Source organism: Lontra canadensis, unplaced genomic scaffold (assembly GCF_010015895.1).
Source record: "Lontra canadensis isolate GAN:19392208 unplaced genomic scaffold, GSC_riverotter_1.0 scaffold101, whole genome shotgun sequence".
Lineage (NCBI taxonomy): Eukaryota > Metazoa > Chordata > Mammalia > Carnivora > Mustelidae > Lontra > Lontra canadensis.
The window spans coordinates 5772170-5788614 of record NW_022631095.1 but is presented as its reverse complement, the minus strand read 5'-3'; the positions used below and the strand labels follow the sequence as shown (position 1 = coordinate 5788614).

General features: G+C 38.0%; 1 protein-coding gene across 4 annotated transcripts in view; it reads right to left on the bottom strand.

Moving 5' to 3' along the window:
- HOOK3 (hook microtubule tethering protein 3) overlaps positions 1 to 16445 on the bottom strand; it is a 108663-nt gene that overhangs the window by 53292 nt on the left and 38926 nt on the right. For all 4 annotated transcript variants that reach the window (XM_032837968.1, XM_032837964.1, XM_032837965.1 and 1 more), the window contains 3 exons: positions 8821 to 8883; positions 6919 to 7002; positions 1323 to 1486 (listed from right to left, as the gene is read on the bottom strand). In XM_032837968.1, the coding sequence (XP_032693859.1) occupies positions 1323 to 1486; positions 6919 to 7002; positions 8821 to 8883 (311 nt within the window). The remainder of the gene's footprint in view (positions 1 to 1322; positions 1487 to 6918; positions 7003 to 8820; positions 8884 to 16445) is intronic.

The window sequence follows — 16445 nt, the reverse complement described above, 5'->3', positions numbered from 1 at the left end:
TTTATACTTTTATGATTCAAATAATCCAGTTTAACAGAAGATGGCTGAAAAAAAAAAGAGCTGGATTGTCAGATCTATTTCTATATTCATCTGTAGTGATGGCTTTCTGGCTGAACTCTATGAAGGAAATCCACCATCGCACAGATATGTAGTTAGAAAAGAGGGGTCTGGAAGACTCTCTGAAAGGGTCTCAGGGAACCGAAGAGGTCCTTAGACCAAGTCTTGAACTGCTGATGTAGATCATAGGGGGTAGACTATTTCTGAAGTTTTAGAGAAGACTTAATCATTTTTATTCTTTCCTGTGAATACAAAATATTCTATTTCTTACTGCTAAGCCCTTCAATTTTGTGGTTCTGTTTTGTCTGGCAGGACACCAATTTTTTCCTTTTCTTCTTTTCCCTTTCACCATCCAACTGCCAAACTGTCATTTTTCCTTCCTTTTGCCCTTTTCCTCTCCAAGATGTGTTTAGAAGACTGTCCCTTTAAATCAGGTTGCCTTTTAAATAAGTCTTACTCTATAAATCAGGCACCTGGCATTTATACTGTGTCTCTTTAAACCAAGTGTCTGCAAAGGGCACCAATCTCTTTAAATTCAGTACCTCTATGTTTTTATGGAGTCTGGTCCTTTAAGATGATGTGCTTAATTATGGTATTTCCCCAGTCTGTAATCCAATCTTCTTTTATTTTAAAAGTAGTTCGGTGAATTTAATCTTTTAGTCTCTCCAACTCACCCTCAGGCCCCCTTCACTAGTGTTTTTCTGTCTTCCTCTAATTTTTTTGTCAGTCTGCCTTTACTTGCCTCAAAGCACCGAGTAGGATGGGGTGGGACAGTGTGTGGGATGTGTGGCTCATGTGTGTTTTCTTCACAGTTTTATTTCAGTTGAGGCATTCTGTCTTCAGGTAATAATGAGCATGTAGTTTTTTTTGTTTTTGGTTTTGTTTTTTAAAAAGATTTATTTATTTATTTGAGGCGGGGAGTGGGGGCAGAGGGAAAGGGAGAGAGGGAATCCCAAGCAGGCTCTATGCCCAGTGCAGCGCCTAATATGGGGCTCGATCTCACGACCCTGAGATCGTGACTTGAGCTGAAACCAAGAACTGGACACTAAACCGACTGTGCCACCCTGGTGCCGCCAAGGGTATAGCTTTGATAGAATTTTTCCTAGATGTGAAGTTACTGTGTGTCATGTGGTAAGATTTGGGGGAAGTTGTTTATTTCACATCCTCCTTGGTCTGTAGCTATCCAAAAGCCCTAACACTACATTTTTAACATTAAAAGATAGTTAACCAAATCTTAAAAATTAGACTTTAGTAAGGTCTTTTACCTGAATGTTTCTTCTTGGAGTTGTTCCAGCTGAGTTTGGAGCTGCAGATGCCTTCTTCCTGCAGGACTGTTAGGATCTTCTATAGAATCAGATTGATTAAGTCTTTCCATTAATACCTGATTCTCTGCCAAGAGACTACTTTTCTCCTCTTGCAATGCTGCAACCTGTTAGCATATAGGAAGACAGCAATTATTTCTTCTAATTACACTGGGATCAGCATAATCACTTTGTGAATTACCATTAGAAAGCCTGTTTTAATCAACTTTCCCTTACAACTGTAACATTTCTTTGGAATATTGCACAGGCAGAGCAATATTGTAAGAGTAAGCAAGAATTCATTCTTTATATCTGAAAATATAGTTCACCAAATAAGATATGTAAATGGCAACTAAGCACACAAAAGGATACTCATGATTAATCATTAAGGAATTGCAAATGAAAACCACAATGTTATACTCATACACTCCTACTGGAATGGCTCAAACAAAAAATATTGCTATACCAAGTTTTGGGAAAGATATAGAACTTTTCTGAAGTAGGCTCCACGTGGAGCCCAACATAGGGCTTGAACTCATGACCCTGAGATCATGCCCTGAGCTGGGATCAAGAGTCAGATGCTTAATGGACTGAGCCACCCAGGTGCCTCTGAAGATGTAGAACAAATGGAAGTCTCATACATCTCTGGTGAGAATGTAAAATGTTTCAAGCACTTTGGAAAACAGCTTTGCATTACCAAAAAAAAAAAAATTAAACGTGCAACTACCCAGTCAGTATTTACGAACTCAAGAGAAATAAAAGCACGGGGCCCATACAAAGACTTATAAAGAATGTTAATAGCAGTTTTGCTTGTGGTAGAGAAAAACGAGAAACAACACAAATGTTCATCAACAGGTGAATGGAAAAATTCTAATATATTCATATAATAGAACACTATTCGGCAATTAAAAAAAAAGAATTAACTATTGATACTGTCAAAAATAATGAACTCAGATGAAAAATAAGTATAAATAATGTATGATTCTTTTTTTTTTGTTTTTTTTAAAGATTTTATTTATTTATTTGACAGAGAGAGATCACAAGTAGACAGAGAGGCAGGCAGAGAGAGAGAGAAGCAGGCTCCCTGCCGAGCAGAGAGCCCGATGTGGGACTCGATCCCAGGACCCTGAGATCATGACCTGAGCCGAAGGCAGCGGCTTAACCCACTGAGCCACCCAGGCGCCCTGTATGATTCTTTTTATACGCAATTCTAGAAGATATGAACTAATCTATAGTGACAAGGCAGAGCTGGGGACTGGAGGGGGAATACAAAGTCATGAGGAAACTTTTGAGGGTGATGGGCTCATTATATTAATTGTGGTAACGTTTTTACACATTCATATATAAATCAACATGCATGAAAATTGTACATTTTAAATATGAACAGTTTATGTGTTAATTACAGCTCAATAAAGCTGTAAAAACAAAAGCCACCTGCCATTTCTAATTCTTACCTGCCACCCCCCACTTTCCCCTGAACTAGTTCTGGTTGGGCTACTAGCCCTACCATTCCACAGAACTGCTCATCAGGATCACTATGGACACTTCCATGTCACCGCAAACAATCAACATATGCCACAACCCATCACATTCTCCTACCTGAAACAGTTTCTTCACTTGGCTGACAGGACACCTTACTCTTGGGCTTTCTGGACCCAACCGACCAGGCTTCTCTTTCTCCTTAGTCAATTCCTCTCAATTTCTCTGCCATCAGAGTGTCCTACAGCTTTCTTCTCTACATGCAGTGATGGCTTCCAGTTTCATGGCTATAAACATCATCTATTCAGTGACAACTCACACATTTCTATTTCTCAACTGGAACCCTAAACTGGGTATCATTTCCATGTGCATGTCTAAAAGGCATCTCAAACTTAAATTGTCCAATTAATTACTCCTCACTCCCCAGTTCTTCCAGTCTTTCCCATTTTGGTGGAAAGTTAACTCTACCCTTCTAGTTGCTCAGTCATAAGCCTTAACATCTTTAATCTCATACCCACATCCAATCTGTCAGCAAATATCACTTTTCACACACATTTTTACCACTTACCAGGCAAAATTCCGATCTAATCCAACATAATTTTTTTTTGCCTGGATGCAATAACTGCAATGACTTCTTAATTAGTCTAAATTTGGCCCTTGCCTCCTTTTAGTCTGTTCTCCATACAGCAGCCCCATAGTCCATCAAAACAAAATGCAGACCACATGACTACTTTGCTCAAATGTTCTACTGGATTCCTATTTACTCAAAGTTAAAATCATTACAAAGGCTTATAGGGCCTCTCCAGACTGATTTCCACTTCACACACTCTGTTCTGTGGGTACTTGGTAATGTTTGTTGAATAAATGAAGCTAAAATGCCAGCTCTTTAATTTGTCAGATTTCCATAAATGCATGGGTCTCTTCTCAGAAGACAGCAGTGGCTCCATCCTGTGCCACGGGCCCATTTCACTCATTTCTGCTCTTTAATCCTTTTTTAAAAAAAGAGGTATGCCTATATAATTGGCAGAAGTCTTTTTCACACATACAGAAAAAGGAGACCACAGGCATACCTCATTTTATTGCACATCTCAGTATTGCAATTTTTACAAACTGAAGGTTCGTGGCAACCAAGTCAAGTCTACAGGCACCATTTTCCCAATAGCATTTGCTCACTTCCTGTCTCTGTTACATTTTGATAATTTTTTTTTTTAAGATTTATTTATTTATTTGGTAGACAGAGATCACAAGCAGGCAGAGAGAGAGAGGAAACAGGCTCCCCGCTGAGCAGAGAGCCCGATGTGGGGCTCAATCCCAGGATCCCGAGATCATGACCCGAGCCGAAGGCAGAGGCCTTAACCCACTGAGCCACCCAGACACCCCACATTTTGATAATTTTTGCAATATTTTAAACTTTTCCCTTATGATTGTATGGTGATCTGTGATCTTTGATACTACTATTGTAACTGCCTTGGGGTGCCACAAAATGTCCCCATATAAGATGGTGAATTTAACTGATAACTTTTGAGTATGTTCTCACTGCTTCACCAACCAGCTGTTCCTTTCCCCACTGGCCTCTCTCCTCAGGCCTCCCTATAACCTGAGACACAATGATATTGAAATTAGGCCAATTAATAACCCTACAATGCACTGTTAAGTATTCAAGTAAAAAGTTATACATCTCTCATTTTAAATCAAAAGCCAGAAATGATTAAGCTTAGTGAGGAAGGCATGTTGAAAGCTGAGACGGACTTAAAGCTAAGACAGCTGAAAGCTGAGACAGGCTTTTTGTATCAGTTTAGCCAAATTATGAATGCAAAGGAAAAGTTCTTGAAGGAAATGAAACGTTTAAAGCTATTCCAGTGAACGTGAAATGGTAAGACAGACAGACAGCCTTATTGCTGACACAGAGAAAGTTTTAGTGGTCTGAAGAGATCAAACCAGACACAACATTCCCTTCAGCAATCCAAACCCACGATAACTCTGAGATATGCTTGTACTGAAAAATAATACACAAACATGATTTAAGAAAAAAAAAAATCAGACAAGAAAAAGGGGCTTATAATAAAAAGTTAGTTTTCTGTTGAGTTTTTCTACTTCCAAGAGACAACTAATTTTAACTATTCCAAACTTTACTGTTTTTGGCTGTTATTTTATATCTCTAAATGTTTTACACCACCATTTCTCGATTTACCAATCTTAAACATTGTCTAGTGACTCCTTTGACAGGTTAAACTATAGCTACTTGTGTCATCCTTCCTTTCCACAAATACAATTATATCACTATTCTTGTTTCCCTGTCTGGTCATCTCTGCAATCCTTTTTTTTTTTTTTTTTTTTTTTAGATTTTATTTATTTGACAGAGAGAGATCACAAGTAGGCAGAGAGAGAGAGAGAAGAGGAGGAAGCAGGCTCTTTCCCTAGCAGAGAGCCTGATGCGGAACTCGATTCCAGGACCCTGAGATCACGACCTGAGCTGAAGGCAGAAGCTTAACCCACTGAGTCACCCGGGTGCCCCTCATCTCTGCAATCTTAAACAAGTACTTACTCTTTTCACTCAATCCCCTACCCATTCATTCACTCACTCACATGTTCACTGTGTGCCTACGATATGGGGCAGGGACTACATGATCACGGAAGGCCTTCCCAGGAGGCCTAACTTTATCCTGGGCATATCTCAGTGTCCAGTAAGTATTTTATGACAAATCAGTCAGGTAATTTTGAGCTGACTCTGGATGTCTAGAAGGAACCAGCCATGTAATGGGTGTTGTGCCAACAGAAGTGGTTCCTGACTCCCTTTTGGCAAGAACATTAGTGACCCTATCTTTCCTTCATGTCTCCTGTCCTCATCTACTGCTGTCACTTGTGCAATAACATTTCTCTACAGGACAATTCTAAATGTTGAAATTGGTTTGTATTATTACTTTAGAGATCACATTATCAAGTGGGTCACTACTGTTTTCTGCAGAGCTAAGTGTATCATAGGGCTATAGTTTGCCAAAGTTTATCAAAGATAATGTTTATATTCTAGTCATAAAAACCATCATCTCTTATTTATTATTATAATTAATCTTAGCATTTGTGTAGAGTTAAGTTTTTTAAAAATTTGGAAAAGCAATTAATGGCACTTACACTGTGACTAGATAAATATCATTTACTGTATGACCCAGCAAGTGTGCTCTGATTATACTTCCTCCTATGTGCATCCAAAGCTATGACCAACACCTCTGCCTTTCAACGTAAAATTCTTCTATTATAAAATATTATGAACTCTGTGTAGTCATGACCCAGCTTTAACAAGTATCAAAACATGGCCAATTATGTATTTGTACCTTTCTGTCCATGCCCTGATCTAATTTTGAGGTAAATCCTAAATAATTTTTTACTCTTTTTAATTGTGAGAGATTTCCTATACACTTTAACTATCCTGTTAAGTTTTTCACTTTAACAATTCTATTTTTAATTTACTTAAGTGTTTGATTTCTGATTTTAGCATCATGTCCCAGATGGAATATCTTTACTAATTTCACTGAGAGTATTAAATAGATTAAAAAGATTAATCTCTGCTACTATCCCAAATTTCTCCACTTCCTCTAGGACTATCTTCCTGTTTATCTTCCTCCTTTTCTCTTTTGTAATGCAGACTTTCCTTAATGAAGTAGTCAAAGCAAGGGTAACTGTAAGCTGTGCATTCATGAACTTCACATTAGGGCTTATCTACAAAAAGTTGGCCTTTCTGTGTATTATGAGTATCTACTATGGATACTGGCAAACACTACAAATGAGCGCTTTAAAAAAAAAATCTCCCCCACCCCTCCCTAAAGCTAGCACAGATAGCCCCCCTTTCTTTTCTTGTGTTATACCATTCATTCATTTATTCTAAATTTAATGGGGCTCCCGGAAGTAAAGAAAATTAATATATTTGATGAGTCTACTATCTTTAACCACAAATCTGTTTTTTCCCCTTTTTTTTCAATTAGGGTTGCATGATAACCCAACAATACTGTATGGTAATACACAGCACGTTTGGTGTTGCTTACAGTGGTGCATTTCAAACAGGTAGCACACAGAAAACATCTCTTACCTGCATATCCAACTCATGGCACCTTTGAGCAATTTCTTCCTTTGCTGACAAAGCTTCATTTAGTTCCTCTGTAGTTTTCTTCAACTAGTTAGAAACAAAGAGATGCAATAAACATTTCAATATGAATAGAAACAATAATTACATAGGCACAATAAAGAATTAGAACACTTTCCTCTCATTTCTTTCTGAGGGGCTGGGAGAAATTGAGAACTCTTGTGAAGAGTCAAAACCAGCCATTTCTAACTTTGAGTATCTTCTAGTTGTTAAGTCTTGTCTTTTCTGTACTGAATCTGGTTCTTTCCTCTTACCAAGTTTTCTTACACAAGTTTTCTTCCTGTCTGGGCTACATGATTCTTGGTAATGTTAATTCTGTAATAACTGAAAAATTTTCCCTTGATAAAATATGTATGTGCTAGAGGATGGGGGTTTCAATTGTTGAAATATATAGCCAGAAGTATTTCAACACAAAATCTTCAAGCATATTACACTTTTATGTTATTTTGTGTAACACAGTTTTAAAAAATATTTTTATTATTCTGATTCTCAACACAAACCAAACATTTCTGAGTTGTGTCCCATAAACCCTAGGTTAGCAAAGCAAGAACAAATTAATTAAAATTGATTAATTAAAAAAAGTTGATTAAAAATTATACTAGCTTTTCCATTCATGTGACCTCACCTGTGTAACACAGATTTAAAAAAAAAAAATCCATAAAAGGCTGCAACTTTAAAATCTAACATCACAAAGTAAGGGAAGCAAATTATAACTCGAGTTAAAATTGTTATCATGACCAGGGGCGCCTGGGTGGCTCAGTGGGATAAAGCCTCTGCCTTCCGCTCAGGTCATGGTCCCAGGGTCCTGGGATCAAGCCCCGTATCGGGCCCTCTGCTCAGCGGGGAGACTGCTTTCCTCTCTCTCTCTGCCTGCTTCTCTGCCTACTTGTGATCTTCAAATAAATAAATAAAATCTTTAAAAAAAAAAAATTATACCATGACCAAAGATTTTCCTACAAAACATTTAGAAACCAATGGGAAGAAATGAGAGAGGATAACACAAAGATTTCTGTTTACACTTTGGAAAAGATGTCCCAGGACAGATGGAATATAGAAACTGACAATGTGGGGCTCCTGGGTGGCTCAGTGGGTTAAAGCCTCTTCGGCTTGGGTCATGATCCCAGGGTCCTGGGATCGAGCCCCACATCGGGCTCTCTGCTCAGCAGGAAGCCTGCTTCCTCCTCTCTCTGCCTGCCTCTCTGCCTACTTGTGATATCTGTCAAATAAATAAAATCTTTAAAAAAAAAAAAAAGAAAGAAACTGACAATGTAAGTTGTAGTATTTTATTGCAAAGCAGTAATTAAAATTACAAAATAAGTTTTTGGCTAAAACTGCAAGAATGTACTGCAGACAGAGTTCCTTTAAGAATATAGTAGGTTCCTTGGTGCATTTAAATATCTACTGACTATTCCCTCACAAAGATGAAGGGTGGAGGAGACATCTGCCATGGAAGACTCATGTGAAATAAAAGGTATTGTGTATTATAAGTAAATCATAAGAGTAAAACGCATGCCACTTGCCAAGAATGCATCTATTGTGCTAAATGTGGCATACAGAAAGATATCATCAATGGGAAGAAAAAAAATCACGACTAGAAAACATGAATTACAATGACTTAAATTTATTTTAAAGTGGATCATATAATATTTTAATCATAAATTATAAATTTAATTACAAATGCATAATATCCACTAGTAAAATAGCTTAAGTCTTAAACTTAAAAAAAAAAAACAAATAATTAAACCAACATACTCTATAAGCAAATCCAACTGAAACATTCTTTTCATTAGTATCTAAAGTTTATTCTTTTCAATCGCTACATGGATAAAACAATGCAAAATTAGATACCTGGCGATCAAGGTCAACATAGGCATCATTTCCAGCAGAGACAGGTGATTCCTTACTCATCAGCTGAAATTAAGATTTAAATGATTGTAACTATGAGGCAAAAATGACATCATATAAAATACACTTAGACAACATGAACACCCGGCCACCACAGAATTATAAAAATTAAAATGAAGACACAAATGTAAGAGGAACATTTTCCTATACATTTTCAGTCTAAAATCTTTTTTATCCCAGGATAATGCCTCCATTTAAAATTACAGGTCTAAATTCTGGTGCTCATTTTCACTGTAAGGGCAGTCATAAGAATCAAGACAAATCTTTAGGTTAAAAAAGTGGCTAAGTATTTAAAAAATGACTTCTCAGTAAAAAAACAGCAACACTGATGTAACTCTATCTAAAAAATAAATATGGGCAATATCAGTATTAGCCAAAATGAACTGGCTGATGTTTATCACACACATACATACACACACACACACACACACACACACACTCACCCTGGTGTTGCAGAGAGAGGAGCCATATAACATGTGAGGGTTTGGGGGTGAAGGGGATAAATTTCTGATTGTGACAAATGTCAGGGGCAGACTCAAATGGTCCCAATTTTCTACTCTTTCCTTCTTATGTTGAGGGACAAACAAAAGGGGGACAATTTGAAATGTGGGGATGCACTGTTGAGAGAGATCTTGTAATATCAGCCTTCAGTAACACTCTTTGAGAGATCAGAAAATTGTTATGTTCAGCTGTACTTTTTTTTCTCCTTATCAGTGATTCTCAAAGTGAAGTTCTCAAACCATCAGTGTTGCCTAGAAACTCTTCAGAAATGCAAATTACTGGGTCCCAGCCCAGGTCTACTGACTCAGAAACTGGGGAGGGGAGGGGGGCTGCTAGGGCTCAGCAACATATTTAATAAAGTCCTCTGGGTGACTCTAATACATACTGAAGTTTGAGAATCACTGCTCTATATTAATGGGATGAGAAGAGTTCAAAGTCCCTCAGCATAATTAGGGGAAAAAAAAAATCTCAGGAAGAGTAAAAAACACTGGCTTCAATGTTTATGCTTTCCTCATGACAGTATTAATCATAAGATTTTTGAGACTTCTTCCAACAAAAAATAGTCCCATAATACATAATATCATAATACAGCAACAACTCCGAATAAAAACCTAAGTGTCCTACACTCTGAATACAACCTTTTCTCAATCCTAGTCTCTCATTCAATTACGTTTAATTTATGTGCTCCTAAATTTGAGGTCTCCAAGCCCTACACCTCCCTCCTTTCTCCTGGGCTTCTAGTGAGACTCCATCATTCTGATATTCATTTTCTTCCTTACTCTGCTGAGACTTTATACTAAACATTATTGTTTTTGCCTGCTCACATTTACTCCTCCTTCTTCTGTTAACAATATCATCTTATTTTTGGGAACTTCCCTCCCCTGCTTTGGGTTCCATGGTTCTCCATTTGTTTAACCAATTACCTTCTACTTTCTAGTTCAGATTTTTCAGTCTATTATGTTGATGACCTTTGTCAATATCTCAACTTTCTTATCTTCAATTCTTTCTTCCTGGTAAAATCTCAGTATATTATTATTCTACCTACCTATCTCTTCTGGCCATACACCAGACTATTAAGCACTGAGAGAGTAAAAAAACAAACAAAAATTTAAATCAGAACACACTATTAATACATAGTTTCTAATTTCAACTGGGCCTTTAAAGTTGCTCCAAAAGTACAATTATGCTTCCACCATAGATTATTCTAAACCTTTCTTACTTTTCAAATCTCTGCATTCTTCATCAGAAAACCTCATCTCCGAATAAGAATTTCCCATGTCTTAATTTACAAAATTGGCAACATTCATGCCCACACTTTCCTTTTTCAATTTTGTTTTAAGACAAGTGCTACTTTTCCCTTGAAAGCTAATCCCACGTGTGCTCCCTAACCCAATCTCTTCTCAGCTTCTTTAGTAGGATGGCTATTACAAAAAGGATGGGCAGAGGTGCCTAGATGGCATAGTCAGTTCAGTGTCCGACTCTTGGTTCCTCAGCTCAGGCTGTGATGTCAGGGTCCTGGGATCGAGCCCCAGGTCAGGCTCCACACTCAGGACAGAATCTGCTTGAGTTTCTCTCTCTCCCCCACCCTCTGCCCCTCCTGCTTGTGCACGCTCTAAAATAAATGAACAGATCTTAAAAAAAAAAAAAAAAAAAAAAAAAAAAAAAGAAAGGACATTCACAAGGTTGGCAAAGAGGTGGAAAAAAACAATCCTAGTACACTGCTGGTAGGAATGTAAAATGCTGCAGGATGTGTGGAAAACAAGTTGGTGCTTTCTCAAAAGAGTTAAACACATAATTACCATATGACCAAGAAACTCAATTTCAATATGCCCAGAAGAATTAATAGTGGATGTTAAAAAAAAAGCCAAAACCCTTATATTAATATTCACAGCATTATTCACAATAGCCATAAGGTAGGAACAACCCCAAATGTCCCTCAACTTAAGAATAAACAAAATGCTACACACCCATACAATGGATTTTTCAGCCATAAAAAGGAGCAAGTATTAATACGTGCTACAAAATAACCTTGAAAGTATCATGCTAAGTGAACAAAGACAGACACAAAAGGCCACATATCATATGATTCCATTTATATGAAATATCCAGAATATGGAAATTCATAGAGAATTTTATAGAGAATAGAGAAATTCATAGAGAAAGCAGACTTCCGGTTGACATAGGCTAGAGAAAGGAGGAAATGAGAACAGCCTATGTAGTGGATGAAAAGGGTTTTCTTTTGTGGTGATGGAAAAAGGTGGAACAAAATAGTCACCACGTTTGTACAACATTATGAACACACTAAATGTCACTAATGGCAAATATTTGTTATGCATATTTTATCACAGTAAATAAATGTCAGTAGTACCTGAATAAAGAAATATAAACAGAATATACCCTTAAAAAAAAAAAAAAGACTACCATTTTAAAGAAGCCCTTTTTATTTCCATTATTCTATCCAGCTACTCCCTCCCCGCCCACCTGCCTCCTTCCCCTTGCTCCCATCAGTTACCAATCCAATGGATTCAAGCTCCTATAATTTTCCAAATCTGTGCACCTGTCTTCACCCTGACTGCCATAAACTTGTTCGGGCTTCCATCATTCATTCTTGGTAATTAAATATTAATTACTAAGGTCTCTTAAGTGATCTCCCTTTTTCTAGCCCGGTTTTCCTCCAAACCATTCTTCTCATCATATACATTTTCTTAAATAAAGACTTTAATGTATTTTCTCCTTAAAATCTATTCACTGATTTCCAAAATCCCAATTCCCAAATGAAACTGCTCAATATTCTAATGACTTTAGGTCTCTTGTTTCATTTCTAAGGACTCGCTATACCTCACCATGGTCGCTATGGGTAACCAACATTCCAGATAAGTCTTGCTTTCTCTTGCCTCCCAGACTTGGTAACAATTTTTGCCCTTTCCTTACCTCATCTCATCCTTCCATGCTCAGTCAAGTTGCCACCTTCTTGGGGTGCCTGGGTGGCTCAGTGGGTTAAGGCCTCTGCCTTCAGCTCCGGTCATGATCCCAGGGTCCTGGGATGGAGCCCCACATCAGGGCTCTCTGCTCAGCAGGGAGCCTGTCTCCCCGCCACCCACCCCCACCCCCGCCTGCCTCTCCGCCCACTCGTGATCTCTATCAAAAAAATAAATAAAATCTTAAAAAAAAAAAAAAAAAAGCCACCTTCTCTGAGAAGCCTTTGCTTAAGTCCCCAAACTGAGTTAGCTACGCCTTTGAGGTACTCCTAGTATTTTCCCCATCATGGTACTTTTCATTTTGAATGCTTTGAATGTATGTGAATTACATGATTAGCCATTTCTCCCATGAAATTTAGATTTTGTGGGGGCAAGAGACCATGTCTGCCTCTTTCATAATTTTATCCTGAATGCCTACTATAGCTCCTGGTGCATAGTAGGTGCTTGATAGTATGTGCTAAATGAATAGAAGGAACATGCACATAAAAGACATACAATCTACTGCTGACATCTAACTGTATTGCTTCATTCACTTGACATATTCCAACTCTTTTTAAAGATTTTATTTATTTATTTTTTAAAGATTTTATTTATTTATTTGATAGAGACAGAGAGCATGCACAAGCAGAGGGAACAGCAGACAGAGAGGGAGAACGAGGTTCCCCACCAACCAGGGAACCTGACATAGGACTTGATCCCGGGACCCCGAGATTATGACCTGAGCTCAAGGCAGGCACTTAACCAATTGAGCCACCCAGGCGCCCCTCACTTGACATTTTAAGTGCTTTCTTTTTGTCACAAGATACTTTAAAAAAAAAAAAAAAAAAAAAAAAAAAAAGTATTTATTTATTTATTTTACAGGCAGAGAAAATGTGTATGTGTGTGGGGGGGGGGGGTACAAAGGGAGGGGAGAGAGTGAGCACAGAGCCTCCATGGGAGCAGACCTTGGTTTTCTCTCAGGTCACGTCAAGTCTCAGGACACTGAGAACATGACCTGAGACAAAATCAAGAGTCAGATGTTCAACTGACTGTGCCAACCATGTGCCCCAAGAAAAAAAATTTTTAGGGGTGCTTGGGTGGCTCAGTTGGTCAAGTGTCTGCCTTTGGCTCAAGTCATAATCTCAGGGTCCTGGGATCTAGCCCACACTGGCCTCTCAGCTCATCAAGGAGTCTGCTTCTCCCTTTCCTTCTGCCCCTCCCTGCCCTGACTCTGTCTCAATAAATAAATAAATAAAATCTTAAAAAAATTTTTTTAAACAAATTACTATCAACTATACCTCCATGAAATCGAGGTAGCCTAGTTTAAACACTTGCTTCCCAATGGGTGCACACTGTTGTCATATTTCTATTAAAATAAAATAGTTTGGAGGTGCTTAGGTGGCTCATTCGGAAGAGCATGTGATTCTTGATCTTGGGGTTGTGAGTTCAAGCCCCACACTGGGTCTAGTAGAGATTAACTTAGATAAACTTTAAAAAATTATGTAAGATAGTTTGATAAACACTGCTGTGTCCAATTTTGGTCTGAATTTCTAAATAATTCCTTGGGCTAGATTCATAGAATTAAAAGTCATTTGGTGACATTTTATTTTTTTATTTTTAGCAATTTTATACCCCCTCTTTTTTTTTAAAAATATTTTTAAAATTTATTTGACAGACAGAGATCACAAGTAGGCAGAGAGGCAGGCAGAGAGAGAGGGGGAAGCAGGTTCCGTGGCAAGCAGAGAGCCAGATGTGGGGCTCGATCCCAGGACCCTGAGATCATGACCTGAGCCAAAGGCAGAGGCTCAACCCTCTGAGCCACCCAGGTGCCCCGATGTATTTTAATTTTAAAAATATTCCTGATTATAATTACAAACCTATAATTATAGAAAAATTGGCAAATACAGAAAAGAGCACAGAATATCCAACCATTTGGAGATGGTTAACATTTTGTCATTTTTCACTCATCTTAATTTCTATTTTAAACAGAAATGGGATTTTATTGCTCATGTGCCCTGTTTCCCTAATAAGCCTTACCCATATTTTTATGTATTTTTCAGAAATTCACTTTAACGCTACCTAATAGGTCAATATATTATTCTACTGTAATTTAGGTGGTTAGGCTATTTCTGTTTCCGTACTAGAAAATAATGTGAAATAAATCTTGAGGCAATACAGCATAATGGTTCGGGCGTGGGCTCTGAACTCAGACTGCTTAGATCTGAGTTCTAACTCTGCTGCTACTTCTTGTGTGAACTTGAGGTTACTCACACTGTCTATGCTTCAGTTTCCCCTTTAATAAACTGGGGACAATAACAGTTGTATACCTCAAAATATTAAATTAATTTTTCATTTAAAAAATTTTGATAAAATTAGGGCACCTGAGTGGCTCAGTTGGTTAAAGCCTCTGCCTTTGGCTCAAGTCATGATCCCAGGGTCCTGGGATTGAGCCCCACATTGGACTCTCTGCTCAGCGGGGAGCCTGCTTCCCCCTCTCTCTCTGCCTGCCTCTCCACCTACTTGTGATCTCTGTCATATAAATAAATAAAATGTTTAAAAAAATAAGTAATATAAATAAAATAAAAAATAAAATAAATTTTTGATAAAATATATAGAACATAAAATTTGCCAATTTAATAATTTTAAGTCTACATTTCAGTAGCATTAATTATAATTGTGAATTTTAAATGAGTTAAGAGACACAATGTATTTATTAAGTACTAGCACTATCTAGCACATAGTAGGTTTGACGTAATGTCTGCTATTACTGTATCTCTGTATTTCAGATCTCCTTAGGATAAATTCCTAAAAACAGAATTATAGGATCAATTACAGTAAGGCAGAACTGTTAGTGGCCCCTTATTCTTTTTCTTATTTTTGGAGTAACAGACTCCTCATATTTTGGCTGGTTTTGGGACTATCTGTGTGGCTCCATGGATAATATCTGGTTAACACGGGTGAGAACTGAGTTTATTTAGAGGAAGTGGATAACTCTTCCTTCAGTCCTTCCTGATGGCTGGAAATGGAATGTGATAGCTGGCACCTGAGAAGCCACAGCTGAACCACTAAGTCGGAAACATGTCTTAAGGAAATAAGAAAGCTGTGTCCCTGATGACTACAGAGCAAAATCCAAGAGGACTTAGGAGCAAAATAACTTCTATCTTGCTTGAGAGATCATCATTTTGATATTTTAACACTCATGACCTAATATCTCATATAATACAAGAGTATAATATTTTTAAAAAGATGTACCAGTTTAATCTTCCTATCATCAGAGCTGACTGCTAAACTGATCGTCTTTTAAAAGCTCTGCTTTTTGGGGGTGCCTGGGTGGCTTAGTCATTAAGCATCCACCTTTGGCTCAGGTCACAATCCCAGGGTCCTGGGATAGAGCCCCACATCGGGTTCCCTGCTCCGTGGGAAGCCTGCTTCTCCCTCTCCTACTCCCCCTGCTTATGTTCCCTCTCTCGCTGTGTCTCTGTCAAATAAATAAATAAAATCTTTAAAAAAATAAATGAATAAAACAAAAGCTTTGCTTTTTTGAAAGGTCCTGTAGTAAGGAATTTGGCTGGCCTTTGTCCTATTACTGGCAAGCAGCCCCTCAATCTCTGGTATTTCCTTCCTGATAAGAGTAACTTTGTTATTTGTGGGTCCTAGGTAGTTAAAACTAAAAATTGGATGATCAAATTGGGGGCTGGCCATGCCAGAAAAACCAGTCATGTATCAGAGGACTGTGTCTTTGAGCCACTTCATAATCAGTCTGACTTTGTGGGGAGGAGTGTTGGAAACTGCCTTCAACCCCAGGTCACTGATACAATCAATCACACCTACATAATGAAACCCCAATAAAAACTTGGAAACATGAAAACTCAGGTGAGCCCTAACAGTTGGCAGTACTTTGGAACTGTCACACAGTAATGTGGTGGGAGTGTGATAGGTCTTGATTCCACAGAGAGGGGACAACAGAAACTGCATTTGGGACTTCCTAGACCTCACTATATGCATTTTTGGGGTGGGGGGCGGATTTGGTTCTGGTTTGTATTCACTTGCTATAATAATACTGTCATCATTCCTGGGTTCTATGAGTCAGAACCCTGGGGGGGCGGTGGT